Source organism: Danio aesculapii, chromosome 23, assembly GCF_903798145.1.
Source record: "Danio aesculapii chromosome 23, fDanAes4.1, whole genome shotgun sequence".
In the NCBI taxonomy this organism is placed as follows: Eukaryota; Metazoa; Chordata; class Actinopteri; order Cypriniformes; family Danionidae; genus Danio; species Danio aesculapii.
The window spans coordinates 21,026,193-21,042,634 of record NC_079457.1 but is presented as its reverse complement, the minus strand read 5'-3'; the positions used below and the strand labels follow the sequence as shown (position 1 = coordinate 21,042,634).

Here is a 16,442-nt window from a genome sequence, read left to right as displayed (position 1 = left end):
GCTTGTGAACATCCTTATATAAGAAAGTTGTTCGTGAATTCTCACCAGTGCTCCACTACTGAGGAGGATCATAAAGATGATGAGGGTTTCAAACCAGTTGTGCTCCACAATCAGATAGCAGGTCTTTCGGAGGAACCACCAATTCTTGCCCCAGCCCTCCGTGATGGGCACATCGCAACACTTGTAGCGGGCAATACAACCTGTAAAACAGCACACATTCGAATTATTCTGATGATCCTTATAATCTTCTACATTTCAAAAATGTACTGTATAATAGTCTGCAAACAGAGGAAGAAGAAAACAATCGATGAGCCCTTTACCTTCAGTCCAGCAAGCTTCTGGATCGACATATTCCTCAACTGTCTCCACCACCACCGCTTCCTCTACCTCTGGTTTAATATCTATGGTGCTGCCCTCTGAAGAGCTGATGTCATCCAACTAATCAATAAGAAAGAGGACATTTGTGAAGATAAATTATCATTTAAATAGCAAAATAAAAATAAGTTTCACTGAAATTTCAGTCATGGTGCTCAAACAAACAGAGTATTCAATAATGCATGTTTTGGTGGGTCTATAAGTTCGCTTGATCAATGGCAGACGTAAAAGTAGGGATGCACCGATGTATTGGCCACCAGTGGTGTAAAGAAACAAATTACAAATACTTACATTACTGTAATTGAGTAGTTTTTCTTAGAGATTGTAATTTACAAAGTAGTTTTATGTGTAGTTTAATGTGTACTTTTACTTTCTCTTGAGTACATTTTTAGTGCAGTATCGGCACTTTTACACCATTTCTTTCCTTCAACCTGCAGTCACTACTTTATTTTTTCTTTTCTATGGGGATTAGAAAAATTAGTCCTGTGATTACTGTCCAATTAAATCCTAACTGCATCAGAACGGCAGAGTCACTTGCTGTCTTCAAGAAACGACTAAAAACTCAACTGTTTAGTCTCCACTTTCCTTCCTAATCTCTAACTGCCTCTCTGGCTATACCACTACTGTACTCTCTCAACAACAACAAAAAAACTTACATTACTAATGCTTTGTTTCTTAGACTTTACACACCTGAAACTTGTCTATAGCACTTGTTCACTGCTGCTCTTATAGTTGTGTAAATTGCTTCCTTGTCCTCATTTGTAAGTCGCTTTTGATAAAAGCGTCTGCTAAATGACTAAATGTAAATCGAACATAGAAGGTAAATTGCATCCAAATGAACTACCTCAAGACATGGGCGATTTATAATTGCAGCAAACTGTTTGGAAGCATTAAAAGTGTCCAAAAGAAGATGCCCATAATCTTTACATGCATTGACCCAGAGACCTTGTTTAGATGCGTGTAACTGATTAGAAGGAGACGGATGTTTACTTTATGTTGCTCGAAATGGCCCTAAACACTCAGTAGGCATAAGACGTCAACATTCTGTAACATTTGAGAAATCTCAGATACTTTTATGCATCCACATGAACAATGCAAACATCTACATCCACACCCCATGGAGCGAGAATGCGGGAAAAGCTCTCTCCCCCACTCCCTTCCCCTACTCTTCCCCCTCAGCCAACTCACAGAATGGTCATCTCAAAGTATGAATCTTCTGTATCAATGCAAGTGACTTTTTGCATCATGTTTGATATCATTCAAAATGGCTCAGTGCCACTGGTACAATGGTCTCGTTCTCATAGAAATAGTAATAATCTAAGTAAACACTTGAAGTTTTAGGTATCTTTGATCCACTGCAGAAGGGGTGTCATTTGTCAGGGTCCTTTATCCAAATTACCTCATGATTCCCACAGCAGGTGGGTTCCCATTGTTGTTTCAGACACCACCACTTGGAGAATGTTTTAATATGAGTTGACTACTTAAGAAAAAGCATCAAAAAGCTCGGGGCGATTCTGTAACCAGATTAGCCCATTATGTGGAGCTCCATGCTCCGTACTATGTACATTTTGAAGTCAGGTATGCATCTTCTGATTTTGAATCTATCTTTGAGAATTTGATGTCTTATATTGATTGTTTATAAATTGACTGAATAATTGGCATAATACATATTTACCTGACTATTGAATTGTTATGTTTGAATATATTTTGCTTACTCTGTAATTATTCATTCTAGTAGATTACGATGTATCCTTGTTTCCGCTCTTCCTGTGTCAGATCAGTAGACGGACTAAAATCCAGTTGAGATGGAGCATTGGGCACACTAATTTTATTTTAGGGATCTGACTGACTCTTGATATTGATTCAAGTGTACTTAGGTGGTAACGGCGTTAATTTCAATCTAGGACAACAAGGAGTTGTACGACTAATCTAAATAGGATACCCGACCCTTGTTTAAAAGAAATGTTATTCTAAATTAAGTGTATATGGGAAACCATGGGCTTGGCTAAACTAAAATTATTATGGAGTACAGTAGTCGGTTACATTTATAATAATGGCCCTAACCTCTGATTGGAAATGATATTGTCTTTACTCAAGGGTGTACATCTAAGGAGGACTAATCAAAAATACTTTAGAATGCGAAAGCACGGGAGCGGCCATCTAAAAGTAGTAGTCATTTACCTCTGTTTAATATTCAAGACCGACAAGAGTGTGACCGTGAGGGACGCCATCGGCTGGGGCAATTCCTCTGAGCGACATGAGCACCCGAATGAACAAATGTAATAGTTACGACTGAGAATAAAAGGTTCAAACATTTATCTAAATTATATATTGATATAATCTTCTTAATGTTTTTATGATTGGAGTCAGATAAAATGAAAGATATATTAATATTCTAAACCACCTCATATTAAAATTGGAGTCAGACATGAGTTAAATTTGAAGTAAATCAACATTGTGCACTGGAAAGACCGAACAGGCAATGAACCTTCATCCACCAGCGGACACCTTCATTGAGCCAACTGGGTGGACCTTACAATGACATCAAATTGAGGTTGTACCCCAACATTGTGGGGACATTGCATTTTGTTTGGAAATTAAAATTGGGTTGATGTCAGAAACCAATGTCAGGCCGACATCAGTGTCCAACGTCCAACCAAAAATCAACATCTAATTATGTTACAGCTTCACGTTGTTTGGACGTTACCACTATGACATCTATCAGATGTTTTTGATTTTGGTTGCTATACCTGACAAATAAATGTCAGTATTTAACGTCAATATGACGTTGGTTTAAGATGTTGGCTCGATGTTGGATTTTGGTTACTTTTTAACACAACCTTAAATCAACCAAATATGAACGTAATATGACGTCTTATTGGACATCAAAATAATGTTGTCCTTAGACACTGGCTAGACATTGAATTTTGGTCACCTGACGTCACCACCTCCAACCTAATATCAACCTCTTATGACATTGTGTGCCTGCTGGGCAATAACTAATTGGACTACAGAATGTTACGTTTACACACATGCACAAATTACATGTACAGTAAATGCTTCAGCTTTTTACAGCGTAATACTCACTACTCGCTACTTGAGTACTTTTGAAAGGTCTACTTTTTACTCATACTTTGAGTAATATTTTCAACCGATACTTTTACTCTACTTGTACTACATTTTCAGGCAAGTAATAGTACTTTTACTTAAGTATGATTTTTCACTACTCTTTCCACCACTGTTGGCCACCAATTTTTTTTACCAACGGTTAATAGTTACATAAAGGCAATATAGTCCAACACTTAACATCATATAACATTTAACGTCCAACAGAGTCTAAATAATAAAACATTTTCCCCATAGCAAAATCATTCAATGCTTGCTTAAAACTACATATAATCTGTACAAAATATCAGGTTTGAGTCTTATATGCACAAAATGTCACGTGTGAGTGGGCCATAAGCTTCCGGAGCAGCAAAATGTATAATTAGTTTTATACATTAGTCTTATTTGATAAGTTCAATAAATAAATATGTTCAATTATATGTCTAACAAAAGTTAATGTTGTTAAACAAATATTGAATATGTTGAATGTTAAATGGATCCATTTCAAGTTTAGTAAAAAAAAAGTAATGTATTTAATGGAGGGAAAAATTGTTAGTATTGTGTAGCAACCAAAAAATCTATTGGTGCATCCTTACAAAAAACTGTTTGTGAACCTGTTTTAAAGCCATAAACTATGGACCCTTCTCAGGTTCTGAGACGCTGAAATCTTTGAAGTTTTAGAATTTTTCATTCTAATTTGCTCAATAGCAAATAAAAAAATAAAAAACAATGATAGCATTTCCCCCCCAAAAAGTCAATTATTACCCCTCAAAAATTACCCCACAGTCAATTATTGACTACTGAAAGTAAAAGTAAAAACAGACTGAGCTTTCGAAACTGTCAAGAGCTGAGTCTACTAATGACTCTGAATCTACTTAGTCCTTAATATCATCAAAGGCATTAGCAATTGGTGATATCTGCGACTATCATCCCTATTATCATCTATCCGCACTAGTCTGAGGAGATCAAGATTAATCAAATTAAAAACAAATTGAATCAAATTTGCTTTCATTTCCTCTGCTGTTTTAACAAACTCTCATACAGCAGAGTTAACTCATTTTCTGTGTTTAATAGGAATTAATTTTTATTTCCAATATGACACAAAGAATAAAAATTCTAAGAGTTATAAATGTAAACTGATTTTTTTTTAAATTAATATAAAAAATGCTTGCGTCATGCGTCCATAAAATAGTCAATATTAACAGTTCTGTTTTGTGTAGTAGAAATGCCCAAGAAATGACACACAAATGACACACTGTAACTTTAAGAGTGAAATAAGAATCTGTGTTGATGATTTTCGTTGGCCTACAAGCTTCTGAACATCATCTTGAAACAATATCCCCCTCTTTACTGCATATACATCAATATCACGGATAAAAATTAGCAAATACCTCTGTTTAGAAACAGTAAGCATTTACTTCAGATGCCAAATCAATAACCACAAGTATTAAATTTCCCACCAGCAACTGGGTCAAAGCCTAAAAGCATAACAGCATCAGCTCTTTTGCATACTCACTTCTTTGCTGCCCTCTGCCTCAGATTCGCTGCTGAAATCCTCAGTGTTGAGATTCTCAAAGTCCGACTCTCCCACAGCAATGGGCACACATACGGTCAGGTTGGGGTTGTGGATGAAGGACATGTGGTCATCATCAATCATGTATTTTCCTACACTGCTGCCAATGCCACTGGTGGTTCCGTTGCCATTTTTCTGATAGTCCAGGTCACGGCTGATGTCCACACCTGTGTGATTGGCAATGCAGTTCAGTTTACGGTCGTACATGTCGTCGAGCGGCTTGGCTTCGTCTGTGACCTTCCTCCCGAGGATGAGGTTGACCAGTTCTCGAACTTTAGCCTTCACCCAGGCGATTCCCTTCTTAATGCGAATAACTGCAATCTGCAGGTTGTTCATCTCACCGTCGTCATCGGAAGCTGCCAAGTTGTCTGCGCTGAATGAGCTCAGCAGCAAGGCAAGGAAGAGATTCAACACCTGAACAGTGTGAGAGAGAGGTTATAAATAACGATTTACCATTTTTTTTCAGACATCACATTGTACATCATAAAAAAATATAACTGAAGTATGCTGATACATTTATGAAACATACTGAAATTAGGGATGCCAACAATTAATGGGATAAATCACATAAAAAAAACATTATTGGCTAATCATTTTTTCTCCCTCATGTTGGTTTAAACCTTCATGTTTGTTTTTTTCTTGTTGAACATATTCATTCATTCATTCATTCATTCATTTTCCTTCAGCTTAGTCTCTATTTCAGAGGTTGCCCCAGTGGAATGAACCACCAACTATTCTAGCATATGTTTTACACAGCGGATGCCCTTTCAGCTGCAACCCAGAATTGGGAAACACCCATTCACACTATTGTTGAACACACAATAAAATATTTTGAAGAATGCTGGTTGCTGTACCCAAATAATAAGTTAATGGGTGCAAGCTACTAGCCTCCTTCAAAGAAATATGTTGTGTTTAACAGAAGAAACTACATAATTTTGGAAAAAAGTGACATTGCCATATTTTATTTTTTTATGATAAAGATTACAATTTGGAGTATAATTACACCAGATTAAATAAATAGCTCTATTTGAAAAAAAAAAATCATGATTCTTAAGGCGAGAATAAATTCATAAGGGAGTTCATCTACATAAAATATAATAATCCAATCAATCACAAACATTGATGAATGCAGTAGAGCAAACATACTGTACAAATAAAATGCAGAGCTTTATCATTTTCTTGGAAGTCTAGCAATATTCAGATGTGTAAAATGTAAAATAACACTGTAAAGATTTATATACAACTTTTTTTAATTTCTTATGCCTGAATACTTTAAACCACGGGTGCCCAAACTTTCCTATAAAGGCCAAAAAGCAAACTTGATTGAGGGCTGTGGGCCGAATATATACCAAACTGTATATATAAAATTAGCCATGGGTAAATTTCTAATTTATTTGGTAATATTTAAATTAACTAGAAAACATGCTTTAAATCATATTGACTAATGCAGTATCGTTTTTAACATTTTAAAATGAACTTATTACAGTAAAACATAAACAATCCCATTTATAACACAAGTTCAATGCTGAATACACTACTTATTTTGATTTGCTCGCAGTTTGCTGACAGTATTTACATTTTAAAAGTCTGATTCATTTACAGTATTTAGTTGAATTAGCAATAAAACAAGGAAACAAAAGTTATGTTAAATTCCAAATGACGATCTCTGTCAAAGGCATTCACCCCAACCACCTCCCCATAATTCTCCTTCTCTTTTCAGAAGGGATGGTGGGCCAAATCAAAGGTTCCCATGGGCCATCTTTGGTCTGCGGGCCCTACTTTGGGCATCTCTGCCTTAAACTAACTTTATGTTTAGGCATAGCAATGTCTCCACAAATCATAAGTGTTTTCAAATGTGGCTCTTTATCAATTATAATGCCGGTTCGACATTGCAGATCCTGTGATGTGACTATTGCGGACGCGCATATTGTAATATCGATGCTGAAATGATATATTGTGCAGTCCTAAAGTGAAGGGATAAAAATCCCTTAAGTACAGTTTATCTATTAGTGGTCAATTAAGCTTGAGTGTCATTATAGGCATATGTGTCTTATACCCAAATCTTGCACTGCTATGTTTGGGTAAAAAAAAAAACGTGGCATCAGATTAATGTTCTGGGTTACTGTGCATATTGTGGACAGCATTATCAGATTGTATCTCAAATGTACTAACATATACAACGCGAAAGATACATTTAGGCAATGAGCATGTAATGTATAAATATTGAAATTTGATCTACTGTATGTGTGGTACGTAAAGACAGACGTCGGCTAATAACTAAATGACAGAAGCTTTTAACACACTATGGACATTTGTGATTGTTAACATTGATCTTTTCGCATTGTCCAAATTTCCCTGTATATTCATAATATCCTATTCACAATTAGGAAGAAAATAACAACAGTAAAAAAGACATGGACATATACTTTATATGCACCATTTGCCATATACAGTTGAAGTCAGAATTATTAGCCCCCCTTTGAATTTTTTTTCCTTTTTTAAATATTTCCCAAATTATGTTTAACAGAGCAAGGAAATTTTCACAGTATGTCTGATAATATTTTTTTCTTTTGGAGAAAGTCTTATTTGTTTTATTTCGGCCGGAATAAAAGCAGTTTTTTAATTTTGTCAAAACCGTTTTAAGGTCCAAATTATTTGCCCCTTTAATATTTTTTTTTCGATAGTCTACATAACAAACCATCGTTATACAATAGCTTGCCTAATTACCCTAACTGCCTAGTTAACCTAATTAACCATGTTAAGCTTTTAAATGTCACTTTAAGCTGTATAGAAGTGTGTTGAAAATATCTAGTCAAATATTATTAACTGTCATCATGGCGAAGATAATATAAATTATTAGAAATGAGTTATTAAAACTATTACGTTTAGAAATGTGTTGAAAAAATCTCTCCGTAAACAGGAATTTGGAAAAAAAATAAATAAACGGGGGGCTAATAATTCTGCCTGTATATTAATCATTATATTTAATGGCTGTATAAAGTTATCAACAGGGTTCCAACTCCTTCATGGACACCAAATTCAAGGGCTTTTTTAATCACTAGTAATTTTAAATCGTGCACCTTCGTAATTCACACTCCCAGAATATATAGCACCATGAAAGTCATTTCTGTACTTAACATTTTGCTTACACTTAATATTTACATTAAAATGTCATAGTAATGATGAATATTTTGTTTTGAATGTGCCATTTTCAAAAATGTAGACCGTTTAAAACATGTTCAAAGAAAACTAATACAATTAGTTGAATTCAGTACTGTTAATGCTAAGATCGTTATTCTTTTCATAATGTGACAGTTCCTAGAGAAACACAATTTTAAATGAGAAAACAGTGGGCGTGGATTGTTTTTTCTACCGCAGAAATGGACATAGTAAAGTAGGCATTTCATTCAGAAAGATCAGGAAAGGGGGTTTAGAAGAGTTACTACAACCTAACAGACTCCCCCTCCTCATCATTTATGTTTGTTGTCAAACCTGACAGTTAGAGCAGCATTAGCCACGGCTAATACCTCAAAATCACGCAATCTGATAAATTAACTGAAAACAAACAGGAAGTGCATTTTAAGATTTCAATTAAAGATTATAAGGGAAAACTATTTTTGTTTTCTTAATGACATGCAAAGATGAATTATTCACCACAAAACTGGCAATGTGAGCTAACAAAATCATATGGTTAGTTTTGATTTCTTGGGGACTTTAATGTTCAAATGTCATTTCTAAAATATTGTAAAAAATGCATTGCTTGTCATAGTTCTTGTATAAGAATTAAATGTAAGATATTTAAATGAAGAATTTCTTAGGTTCTTCATTCTGTTTTTGAAATCAGCCCAGTTCAATTGTGGATAAACACCATAAACTTTCAAGGACCTATGTTTTGTTTTTAAGTACCTTCCAGGCCTTCCATGTCTGAAATACAAGTACTTCCAAGCAGCATGGGAACCATGTATCAATAATTGATTCTTTATTACAATCCTACAAGACCTACATTTACAATTTGGGTGGGGATCCTTACTCTTTTGAGTGTCACTTGCACATCCTGTCATGCCACTGACAATGTGCCACTGTAGATGCATCTTGCATTATGAACCTTAATGATTAATCATGCAAATTTGTGGAATTTGGCACCTCTGATTTATTTAATTTGCACATTGGATGCTGCCCCATTTGTTTTGGAACAGATCTTGTGCTTACAATTTTCAGTGCAACTGTGCTCAGATCAAAAACACATTTAGGTGCACTTACCACCAAGTTCCCGATAACCATGACCATCATGAATACGATGAGACACATGGCCTGTCCAGCCACCTCCATACAGTCCCACATGGTTTCGATCCACTCTCCGCATAACACCCGGAAGACGATTAGGAAAGAGTGAAAGAAGTCGTTCATGTGCCAACGGGGCAGCTCACAATCCTGAGCGATCTTGCACACACAGTCCTTGTAGCTCTTCCCAAACAGCTGCATGCCGACAACAGCAAAGATAAAGACAATGATGGCCAACACCAGGGTCAGGTTCCCCAAAGCTCCGACTGAATTACCGATGATCTTTATCAGCATGTTGAGGGTAGGCCATGACTTAGCCAGCTTGAACACTCTCAGCTGTTTAAAGAGACAATAAGGTGGATTAGAATACCAGGAACATTCAATATTACTCTTTGAATATGTGCTAGTCTTGGGCGGTAATACAGTAATATGGTATACTGCGGGATCTAAAAATAGCAACGGTGTCAGTTTCTATAGCGTTATACCATCATAAAAAACAATGCACTTATATAGGAAACAAGTATTAAATATTATATATTTAAGGGCAAAAATGTGTGTGCGTGATTGTCATGACGGGACAGTGTGGAGGAAAGAGAGAGGTGAGGTAAGATGGCGAGTCGCGCACCAAATGAACTGGTCTCGAAAAAGAACACAACCTCTGCAGTTTGACAGAACTTCGGGTTTCGACCAAACGAGAAGGGAGACGTGGTAAATACGAACTAGAGGTCTGCACTCCCGGTGCTGTACAGCGGGAGCCGCGGGACCCGACCAGATTTCTTGCAATGCGGTAATAAATTTGCAAATAAAGCGTGGAATCGGTCGGTGTGTGTGTGTATGCACCAAACAAGCGACACACAGCATCACGCTCTCTCTCTCATTCACACACACATACACACACACACACATATAGACAGCACTGCTAAAATATGCTAATATATAGCTTAAGTTAAGAAGCAATAAAAATGTTTACCAATCGGAATGATCGCAGCACAGAAAGACCTTCCACATTGGCCAAGCCCAACTCCATCAAACTCAAGCTCACAATAAAGCCATCAAAGATATTCCAGCCCTCCTGGAAGTAGTAGTATGGGTCCATTGCAACCAGTTTGGCAAACATTTCGGCAGTGAAGATTCCAGTAAACACCTGAAAAGGAAAACATAAAGATTTAAAACTACTTTGGCATAGACTGAACTGCTAAAACCGACTAAACAACTAAAAACAGAAATCTTTTGATGCATTTTGTATAGACAATATTCAATAATACAATATATTGTGATAGAACACTTGAAAATGCAGCAAATAATCAATCATTTCAATTAAATGCACAAAGGCTTTAAAATGCTATTGATTTTCAAACATAAACATCTTCCCATTTTAATTTGGTCTATGATATGCCCAATACATTGATTGAAACGGATCTGATTCTTCTTAGGGCTATTGTTTGTCAACTCTTTAATTAATTCAACTAAACTGACAATAAAAATTACTTATAAAGCATGTATTAATCTTAGGTGATGTTAATTAATTAGTTATTGTTAAATGGCTCATTAAAGTCATAACTGTTTTATTTAATTTGACTAATAATGTTCAGGTGTATTTTTTCCAAGTAAGATTTAGGTTTAATAATCAACCAAAATTAGTTTTAAAATGCATTTACACTGCAGATCTTGATGGTCAGATGGTCTTGATGGTTATGAATGTATCCGATTGTTTTTTTGTTGACCTGCTTACCTGCTCTTTTAAAAGTGACTCGTATCAGATTGTCTGCATTTACACAGCACACGGCAAAGGTGCAATGACCAGGGCGCTGACTGAGAGCTGAAATTAAAAGAGCTCCCTTTTCTCCTTTCCTGTATTTAATCTGCAGGGTTTCATTTATTTATTATTCTTTTTGACAAGTTGTTTATAACAAAAAAAGTTCTCATCTAGGATTTTTTTAAACCAGTGGGCATCTTAATGTCGATGGCATGATTTATGCACATAATGTATGCAATTGTTTTATATTAGTTTATATTGGTTACGTGGTGGATATTGCTCTCTCTCTCGTTAACATGCTTAAATATTTGTGTTATATGACATTATAAAAGCTTTTTTAGTCCTCGTGTATAAGATTTAGAACTGAGCTGAAGTCTGTTCCGAATGAAAGAATCAGACTTGACGTCATTCGCTACGGTTTTAATGATGCATGACTCGCGATGACAGGTGTAAATCCGATGCTTACACTGCAGACACGAGGGCACGGATCTGATTCATATAGAATAAATTTCCACATATCAACAAGGCCTGAATCTGATTTGAGTAAATCGGAATCCACGTGATTTTTTCCTGCTTACACATACATAGGCCATATCCGATCAGTGCCACATGGGAGCTAAAAAAATCTGAATTGAGCCACTTGAACCATGCAGCGAAAATGCAGCCTTATTTACTCTGAACATTTGTAAAAGATACAGCAATACACAAAAATAAAGAGTTTATTATTAAGTTTTACAAAAATTTTTTATGTCAATGTTGTATATTTTACTATTATTAACATATATTATATTCAAAATGTTTCAGATAGTATTGTAACAAGAAAATTTGACTTAATTCTCATTTACATAATTGTTTTATGACTGAAAATGGCTAAATTTGAAAACAAAAGTCAGTGTTTTTGAAAATCGTTTCCATATACACTACAAAAACACAAAAGGAAACTTCGTATAATTATTGATGTCATGCAAAACACGAAAGGAAAAAAATTATTGAGCAAACATACTCCGATTTATAAAATCATTCCGATATCAATGAACTGTGAACTGCATCTTATCTATCACACACCAGCTCGTTCTTGTCAGTGCATGACACCAAACAGCACCCCAATCCTGGCCGACCCATTCACAATGACTCCCTGACAAATGTGCCACACGACACTGTGACGTTCAAAGTGTCAAACAGATCATCCTGCTGTCACAGCTGAAGGGTTCGGTTAATCACCCAGCAGGCGGCTGAACTGGGGGAGGGTACAAGGTGGCCTTGACTCCAGGAGGCCTGGCGAATGTCTAAACGTGACTCACGCTGCCGCCTGCACAGCTACGACCTGCTCCGTCCCAATACAACCCCTGCTACCATGACAACAGAGCGATCACAGGTGTACTAAAGCAGCTGAAATACTTGCATCATTATATCATCATGTCAGCGGAGCAGAAATTTCATTGAGAGAGGCCTCACTATTACGCACATGTGGTCATGTGACTCGGAAAATCATGATTTGTGATTGCACTCACAGTGAGAATTTATGACGCCAGTATCGGCATCACTTTGGAATGTAATATAAAAAGCTACTAGATTCAAGAGTGGGATAGATTATCTGCTTCTCTCTGCGTAATTTTACAAGCATTTTTATACTCGTTCAAGGTTCGTGTACAGGTTCGAGCTCCAAAGCTGTGAAACCGCCACCATTTTAGAGCTGCTCATCGATTAGGCTACATGAAATATTTATGCTGGCTCTGCACCACCACACTCAGCCAGTAGCTTAGCACTGTCTCTACGCCAGGCATAAAAATGGCTTTGAGTGTTTCAACGGCATCCCTGCAGAGACTACAAAAATATAAGCCAAGGGGGAGGGGGGACCATTTTATCAAGCAACCAAAGAATTCTTCATATTTAAATTAAAAGGCTGTCAGAAAATAAAAAGCTTTCTCTAGAAGAGCTATGTAGAGTTCTCACCAGGTTTCCGACAGACAGCACATGCTCAAATTGCGGCGTCATCGGGTAATGCTCCATGGCCATGAAGAGAGTATTCAGCACAATGCAAATGGTGATAGCCAGGTCCACAAAAGGGTCCATTACAATCAGGTTCACAATCTCCTTTATCGACATCCATACAGGGCCACACTCCCAGATAAGAAACGTGTTGGCGAATTTGTACCAGCAGGGTGGACATTTCCTTTGAGACTCTTCCAGTTCTGTAGGTAAAGAATATAATTTTAATAACCAGTGTAAATTGAGTTTGAAAAAAAAGAAGCCATTCATTAAAAGGGCTATGGTCTGATTTCTGGCATAGACACTAGGCATATTTGGCAAGAAAAATCTACAGGATGTAGTATTGACCTTATTCTTCAATGGAAGTGCCCTGGTATATGCGATTGTTTTAGAACTTCTGATTCAGTTTCCAATGGAAGAAATGACTATGAATAATAGAACTACTTGCTCTACAAACTTGCTCTACAAAGTGTTTGCATGACTATACAGACAAAGCAGAAAAATATAATAAGAAAACATCAGTTTGCAACATCAAGCAGCATAACGAGCTGTTTTTAACGCCTAAAAATGAATGGAAGTGAATAAGACCGGAAGTCTCGAGCCAAAAAGATTAGAATGGCTCGTACACAAAGAATAAGGTGAATACACACATTATCAAACATGAAAAAGAAAGGTGCTGTGAGCATATCAGGGCACTGGATCACATTCAGACTCTTGAACATCACGTGTGTATGAGTGCCAGCATAAGAAATAAGTTGTAGTTTATATCCCTGCCACTGGTGTCACTAATAACAACGGTTTTTGGCATCTACATATTACCCATCTATATATTAAAGTCATAATTTCCTCACCTTTGTGTTGTTCTAATACTGAACATCAGTCTGTCTTTTCCACAAGAGAAGAATAAAAAGTCCAACTTTCATTTGTCCATATAATTACAGCGAGTAGCATAAAGCTTTTTAAAATAATTAAATAAAACAATATCAAACTAATTATAAGATGTAACATTTATTTGTAAAAAAAAATACTAATACCTATTGATAATTTTCACGTGTTGTCACAACATTAGGGAAACGCTCCCCTGGCCTGTAAAATCTCCCACTGACCGCCAAGTCAAGTAATTTCTCTTTCTCTTTTTTTTTTTTTTTTTTGCTAAAAAGCTAGATAATTGAAAGTTTTAGCGTTACTAACCAACAAGGAGATACACCTGAGCTGTGTTTCAAGAGAACTCCTTCAGAAAAAGAACACCCAGAAAAGAAAAGTTTATAGTTTTGTGCTGAATGGTAGCATCATTGACCCATAGCCATCCATGGTACCTATAACTGTCAGTGTGTTTGTACGCTTTTTATACGGCTTCTATTCTAATTTGTAGGTCAAGTGCAACTAAAGTATAATTTGAAATGAAAAGTCAAAGTATAAATAGAAGTGAATGAATAGATTTTCCATACCTGCAAACAAAAAAACAACAACAATACCAAATATAAAAGCAGAAGCCTACATGCAATAAAGCTGTCACTAATGACTAAATCGCTGAGGAATATCCAAAAGATAACGTTAGATATAAGAATTGGAGCTCTGACAGGGACATGCTGGTTTATATGACTGAAAAATGGTTGCAGGTGCAGTATATGGACCGCAAGGGCCCAAAATTTACAGTTGATATGTGATCCAAATATTCATAGCTTGAAACAAACATAAAAATGACCGGTTTGTGCTACATTTCTATGGAGATCCCAGTGTAACTGCCATTGCAGTCTTTTATTTTTTGCCTGTCATGTCTCAGCACAGGTCACGTGACTGAAAACTATCAATACACATTTTTTTAAATGTACCTTAATTTTGACACTATTTACATCTTTATTGATTGATATTCTGCTGAGTTGAATTTAATCAAAATCAAACTGCTGAATTATTGTATCACTAGCTATAAATACTGTATCACTAGCTAAGAGTATCTACCAATATCTTATTGTGTCTTGACAAAATGTCCGGTTTACAGCCATAATATACATCACATCACATGGGACAATTCTGGGATACTTTGGGGTCTTTCTTTGCAAAGTTTAATGCAATTCAATGCAGTATATTTTATTAAAAACAGTTTTGAAAAAATCTGTTTTGTGCTATGAAAATAAAAATTGAACATGCTGAATCTGCATTTGTCTGGTCCCTGAATGTCTACAAAGTGGCATATTGTAATATAGTGACTGTTGGTGGAGTGTGAATTGGCTTTTATGTTATGTGAACATACCCTCAACCAATGTGTTGGTTAATGCACTCATCACGCTGTTTGCTCGCTCCTTGCGCCCGAATGAGGTGTTAAGCTGCTCTACGGAAACCATGAGAGAGCCTGAGAGTTTCTTCTTAATTTCAAGATCAGTGGTCGGCTGTCAGGAGGAAAACAATTAGGTTAAACAGGCCCATCATAGCATAATACAGTGCTGTTGGAAGATCAAATCTGCATTACAGGGCTAGTTGGTTAGAAGGTTGGTTAGAAGAAGCACAACAATTGTTACAATTTACAGATTTGTTCTATAGGAACCATTTGAATGCATTGAAGCAGAAACATGCTGGGCTGTCAATAAGAGAGAAGGTAGGGTGGAGATAAATGCTAATTTGTCATTACTATTTATGTCATGCATATTACCGACATTAGAAATGGGCGATATCTTATTTTTGAAATATACCAATAAAAGTTGTACCCATGATAAGAATTAGAAAACAGAGGAATTTGCTAACATCAGTCCAGTGTTGGAAATCACTTCATTTTGTGAGCAAACAAGGTTTTCTAGTATTATATACGTGTAAAAGAGTTGTCTATTATCACTGCATTATAAATATCCATTATTCTTTTAAAAAGACCAAAACAGATGGTTTATTGTATGCAGGTTTGATCAGTTTATCCATTTCTATCTTCTTTTTCCTCAGCTACAGGAATAGTTGATGTCTTTACTTCCTTTTTGTCTTTGCATCCAGTATGAATAAAACAGATATTACAATACGTGTGCCTTAATGCTTTTCTCTAAAGATACATGTCTTTTTTGTCTCTTAGTGCATACAGTACCTCTGAATTATTGTCACTGACGAATACCAGACAATATTGGGATTTAGAAGTTCATATCGCCCATCCCTAACCAACATGAACGTACTGAACATTATTAAAATGCTCAAGGATAGAAAATAAAAAGAGATTTGCCCTCATATGGACATTTAAACAGTAAAGCAATTGTTTTACAGCATAATCATAATATCATAATATTTACAGCATAATGCTTAATATATCTACAATGCTAAAAAGGCTATGCAAATCAGGGATTGTCCTCCGCTCCCTTCCTCCTCTCATCTGAAGCCCCTGCATCTCCA

General features: G+C 36.1%; 1 protein-coding gene across 1 annotated transcript in view; it reads right to left on the bottom strand.

The window, feature by feature from the left end:
* scn8aa (sodium channel, voltage gated, type VIII, alpha subunit a) overlaps positions 1–16,442 on the bottom strand; it is a 96,061-nt gene that overhangs the window by 23,520 nt on the left and 56,099 nt on the right. Inside the window, exons 13-19 of the mRNA XM_056449523.1 lie at positions 15,331–15,466; positions 13,044–13,282; positions 10,305–10,478; positions 9,314–9,670; positions 4,997–5,467; positions 321–438; positions 46–200 (exon numbers count right to left, since the gene is read on the bottom strand). Of these exons, the coding sequence (XP_056305498.1) occupies positions 46–200; positions 321–438; positions 4,997–5,467; positions 9,314–9,670; positions 10,305–10,478; positions 13,044–13,282; positions 15,331–15,466 (1,650 nt within the window). The remainder of the gene's footprint in view (positions 1–45; positions 201–320; positions 439–4,996; positions 5,468–9,313; positions 9,671–10,304; positions 10,479–13,043; positions 13,283–15,330; positions 15,467–16,442) is intronic.